Genomic DNA, 5,233 nt, shown 5'->3' with positions numbered 1-5,233 from the left:
TCTTGGAGTTAAACGCCAGCTTTGGTGCCAGTTTGGGCGTTTAACTCCCATTCTTGTGCCAGTTCCGGCGTTTAACGCTGGGAATTCTGAGGGTGACTTTGAACGCCGGTTTGGGCCATCAAATCTTGGGCAAAGTATGGACTATCATATATTGCTGGAAAGCCCAGGATGTCTACTTTCCAACGCCGTTGAGAGCGCGCCAATTGGGCTTCTGTAGCGCCAGAAAATCCACTTCGAGTGCAGGGAGGTCAGAATCCAACAGCATCTGCAGTCCTTTTTAGTCTCTGAATCAGATTTTTGTTCAGGTCCCTCAATTTCAGCTAGAAAATACCTGAAATCACAGAAAAACACACAAACTCATAGTAAAGTCCAGAAAAGTGAATTTTAGCTAAAAACTAATAAAAATATACTAAAAACTAACTAGATCATACTAAAAACATACTAAAAACAATGCCAAAAAGCGTACAAATTATCCGCTCATCAGATATCAATAACAATAATAATCATATTAGCTGACCAAAAACATATCCTCTCAAGTTAACAAGAAAATGGATTTGTTTGTTTCCAGATTTATTAACTCAAGCTCTGATTTTGATTAATATTTTTAATACTATTATTACCTGAGTTGTAGGTTCTTGTCCTCCTTCAGCACCAACCTCACATTCTTCAGTAACAACCTCACCTTCGTTACCTTTAGAACCAGTGTCACCCTTATTTGCAGCATCTTCAGCAGCCTTTGCAGCAGCTGCTAGCTCATCAGCCTTTTGTTTCTTTGCTATTCTACAACTCCTTGTTGTGTGACCAACATCTCCACATGTCTCGCAGGTGAATTTGTCATATTTTCTCTTCAATTTTGTTGCAGTGCGCTCTTGGCTCCCCCGAAAAGGTGCCTCATGTGCATCTTTTTTTCTTGCATAATGTGATGGCCTGCCACGGGGTTTGCTCCTTACAGGTGGTAAGCAATGGAGGTATTCTAATGTGGTGGTAATGATTGAAATTGCAGCTATTGCATGACGACAAGGTAACCCTAGCACATAATAAATTTGAGTAACTAAGTCCGTTGATGGGTATACTACCGTGCAATTACACAAAAAAATAAAAATAAAATAAAATATAACTTACCCGATAACTGCCAAGACCTGCAGCTACATGTTTGGTTTCCCAAATCAACCACCACATTATGTGGTTCACCATGCACTTCAAACATGACTTCAGCCGCATCTCCAGACCACATTGGTGTATGATACCTGCTGTAAATCCTTTTCTTTGCAAGTCTACTTTGTTGAATTAGAGGTAAGTGTCCCACATGGCTAGAGAGTTTCAGTTTGTTCCTTGCCATGCTAGTCATGGCATACCTCCTAACCTCCTCCAGTAAAGTCAAGACGGGCTTGCATCTATATGGTTTGGTGACAACGTTGAACACCTCACACATGTTGTTGCAGAACTTGTCAACCTTTGGAAAGTCCTTGTAGTGAGCCCTGGTCCATGCCTGCCTAGAAAACTTGTCTAAATATGCCCACGCCTTCTCATTCACCCTCTTTATAGACTGCATATGTCCGTTGAATTCCTGGACAGTCATTGCTCTAACACACTTCCAAAGCAAACTCTTCAAGTGTGAGTCCTTCCATTGTTTCGAAAGTTTTGCCAAAGGTGCCACGCACAGAAGCGGTGATGCGCACCTAGCATAACCTCACGCAATGCTGGAATTAAACCCTACAAGATAATAGAAGAGTCACTTAAAAACATGAGCAAATAACAAATTCTTGATTTTTACCAGTTATATAATAATAAATTGAAAAACAGGGTCTAATTTGAACTTATGCGCTTAAGGATTCTTAAATTCTGCAATTGGAATAACAATAGTAGACTAAATGAAGTTTATTGCATAAAAAATCCAGCAAGGCTAGTACAAATCCAGCAAGGCTAGTACAAATCCAGCAAGGCTAGTACAATGCTATTTGAAACAAATTGAAATTAAAATGAATTATTGTTCTGAATCAATTATTAATATACAAAATAGTCCTTCGAATTTTGTTCATTAATTCAAAATGGTCCTTAAAATCATATAACGTGCCTCTAATTGAAGCATATAGGTTACCTTCTGCATGTCAGAGATGAAGCACCAACCATGCTTTGTCTGATCTCCAATGTCTTCATGCAAGAGCTCCAAGAACCACTTCCAGTTGTCTTTATTCTCAACATGAACAATTGCCCATGCAATTGGGTACATATGATTATTCGCGTCCTGACCCATGGCGCACAGCAGCCATCCTCCATAATAGGTCTTCAAAAAATCCCCATCAAGTCCTATCAAGGATCTACAGCAACCCACAAAATCTTTCTTGCATCCATGCAAACAGACATAAAACCTTTCAAATACACCTTCTCCGTTAGGCATTGGACTAACACGTAACTTGACAGTTGAACCCGGATTAGATCTCAACAGCTCCTCTGCATAATCTCCGAGTTTAGCATATTCTACAGCTTTATCACCCCTCACTATTTTCTTTGCATCACCCAAAGCTCTTGTAATTGTAGTCGTAGACAGTTGTATTCCAGTTTTTGCTTTAAAGTAATTAAAAACCTCACAGTATCTAAATGTTGGGAGCTTCCTAACCTTCTTAACAAGTACATCAGTTACCCAAGACCTAGTTGCACATCTATTCTTGAAAGTTCTCTCACATGTATGATCATCATTAAAGGTCTTAATCTGCCAACATCCATTCGGTTTGCTATAAGAACAAAACACTATCCAGGGACAATCTTCATTCTTGCATACCACCCTACATCTAGTAGTATCATTTTTCTTGTACCTTACACCCCTACCCTCTTGCAATATATAATTTCTAACCCCTTTCTTAAAAGCATCCCTAGTGGTAAACTCCATACCTAACTCTAATCTCACATGTCCAAACTTGGCAGTATCATTGAAGATGGGATTCACAGCTGGGTTTGCTTCATCCTCAGAGTCTGGTGGAGTCTTCAGTTCATCAGATTTCCAGCTATCATCAGAAAAAGACACTGCCATACAGATTCATGCATTACATCACCAACAGAAAAAGAATAAAATCAATACATATGCACATTAATTGTAATATACGTTACATACATTGCAAGTTTTCTTCTTTCTCATCATCATCTACCTCCTTCTCATAATCATATGCATCCACTGAAGGGGGACGAGAAGTATCTTCATCATTAATAACATTTTTCTTGCCTTTGTCATTGTCACTGCCAGTCTTCCTTTTTCTCCTATCGCTGGTAGGACCAACATCATCATTGTTGTCACTGTTTGAGTCCACAGAGTCAAGTGGCATGTGTGGCTTGTATAAACTGTCCTCTGCAGACTCATAAGAATCAGATGAGCTATCAACATTCAAGTGAACTGGCTCCTTTCTTGCTTGTTTCCTCCAGCCTTGTGATCTTGTGATATACCTTCCATGCATTTTTGTAGATGTGTTGAATTTAAAGTTAATAGGCTTGGATTGTTTCTTTGATGCGATGTCTTTTTTGATTTGTGCATTGTTGGTTGAGGGAGTGGGTTGAGAGAAAACTTTCTGAGATATGAGTTTAGATGTAATGGGATTTGGTTGGGATAGAGATTTAGGGGACTTCGCCTGTGAACATGATTTGTGGACATTAAAATTAAAGGCAGTTGATTTTCGTGGAATGGGATTGGAGGGAGTGGGTTGAGGGGCAGTGGGCTTGGAAACAATGGGCTTGGAGGCAGTGGGCTGGGGGGTAATGGGCTTGGGAGCAATGGGCTGTGTCACAGTGGGCTGGGGGCAGTGGGCTTGGGAACAATGGGCTTGGAGGCAGTGGAAAAATCATCTAAATTTCTCATGGAAGGATCAATAGAAGCCTCAACAAGGCGTTAATAATGGTGGAAGAAACAGGTTTAGCAATAGCAAGCCTTTTCCATCATCTTCTCAACATCAGACAGAGAATTCTGAGCAGAGCCCCTCTAGCTTAGTAAACATAGTCTCTGATCTATCTAAGGCCACTTTAAGTTTCATGAATGAAACAAGGTCCTCTATTAGAAACTTGGAGGAACAAGTGGGTCAGCTGAGTAAGAAAATCATTGAAACTCCTCCTAGTACTCTCCCAAGCAATACAGAAGAGAATCCAAAAAGAAAGTGCAAGGCCATTGATATAATCAAAATGGCCGAATTCAAAGAGGAAGGGGAGGACGTGAATCCCAATGAGGAAGACCTCATGGGACGTCCTCCAGACAGAAAGGAGTTCCCTATTGAGGACCTAAAGGAATCTGAAGCTCATATAGAGACCATAGAGATTCTATTAAACTTCCTTCTGCCATTCATGAATTCTGAGAACTATTCTTCCTCTGAAGAGGATGAAGATGTAACTGAAGAGCACGTTCCTCAATATCTAGGAGCCATCATAAAACTGAATGCCAAGTTGTTTGGTAATGAGACTTGGGAAGATGAACCTCACTTGCTCATTAGTGAACTAAATACATGGGTTCAGCAAACTCTACCTCAAAAGAAACAAGATCCTGGTAAATTCTTAATACCCTGTACCATAGGCACCATGACCTTTGAGAAGGCTCTGTATGACCTGGGGCCAGGTATAAATCTTATGTCACTCTCCGTAATAGAGAAACTGGGGATCTTTGAGGTACAAGCTGCAAGAATCTCATTAGAGATGGCAGACAAGTCAATAAAATAAGCTTATGGATTGGTAGAGGACGTGTTAGCGAAGGTTAAAGGCCTTTACATCTGATGAGCGGATAATTTATACGCTTTTTGGCATTGTTTTCATATAGTTTTTAGTAAGTTTAAGCTACTTTTAGGGATGTTTTCATTAGTTTTTATGCTAAATTCACATTTCTGGACTTTACTATGAGTTTGTGTGTTTTTCTGTGATTTCAGGTAAATTCTGACTGAAATTGAGGGATTTGAGCAAAACTCTGAAGAAGGCTGACAAAAGGACTGCTGATGCTGTTGGATTCTGACCTCCCTGCACTCGAAATGGATTTTCTGGAGCTACAGAACTCCAATTGGCGCGCTCTCAACAGCGTTGGAAAGTAGACATCCAGGGATTTCCAGCAATATATAATAGTCCATACTTTATTCGAAGAATGACGACGTAACTTGGCGTTAAACGCCAAGTACACGCTGCTGTCTGGAGTTAAACGCCAGAAAAACGTCATGATCCGGAGTCAAACGCCCAAAACACGTCATAACCTGGAGTTTGACGCCAAGAAATGCCT

At 40.3% G+C, this 5,233-nt stretch overlaps 1 protein-coding gene across 1 annotated transcript; it reads right to left on the bottom strand.

Annotated features, from left to right (window-relative positions):
- Positions 1-1,608: 1,608 nt before the first annotated feature.
- LOC107489634 (uncharacterized) lies at positions 1,609-3,446 on the bottom strand. Its single transcript, XM_016110389.1, has 3 exons — positions 3,110-3,446; positions 2,099-3,021; positions 1,609-1,713 (listed from the first exon to the last, which is right to left on the bottom strand). The coding sequence occupies exons 1-3, from the start codon at positions 3,444-3,446 to the stop codon at positions 1,609-1,611; spliced, it is 1,365 nt and encodes a 454-aa protein (XP_015965875.1).
- Between the last annotated feature and the right edge of the window lie 1,787 nt (positions 3,447-5,233).

This window comes from Arachis duranensis, chromosome 5, assembly GCF_000817695.3.
Source record: "Arachis duranensis cultivar V14167 chromosome 5, aradu.V14167.gnm2.J7QH, whole genome shotgun sequence".
Lineage (NCBI taxonomy): Eukaryota > Viridiplantae > Streptophyta > Magnoliopsida > Fabales > Fabaceae > Arachis > Arachis duranensis.
The sequence above is the reverse complement of the archived record's forward strand: the minus strand, read 5'-3'. Positions and strand labels throughout refer to the sequence as shown.

Bases quoted from the DNA above. Each gene is read 5' to 3' on its own strand.
- LOC107489634 (XM_016110389.1), bottom strand. From the start codon at position 3,446: ATGCATGGAAGGTATATCACAAGATCACAAGGCTGGAGGAAACAAGCA. The intron at 3,022-3,109 runs GTATGTAACGTA...TCTGTATGGCAG, and splicing joins GAAAGAAGAAAACTTGCAAT to TGTCTTTTTCTGATGATAGC. The intron at 1,714-2,098 runs GTAACCTATATG...ATTATCTTGTAG, and splicing joins TCATCTCTGACATGCAGAAG to GGTTTAATTCCAGCATTGCG.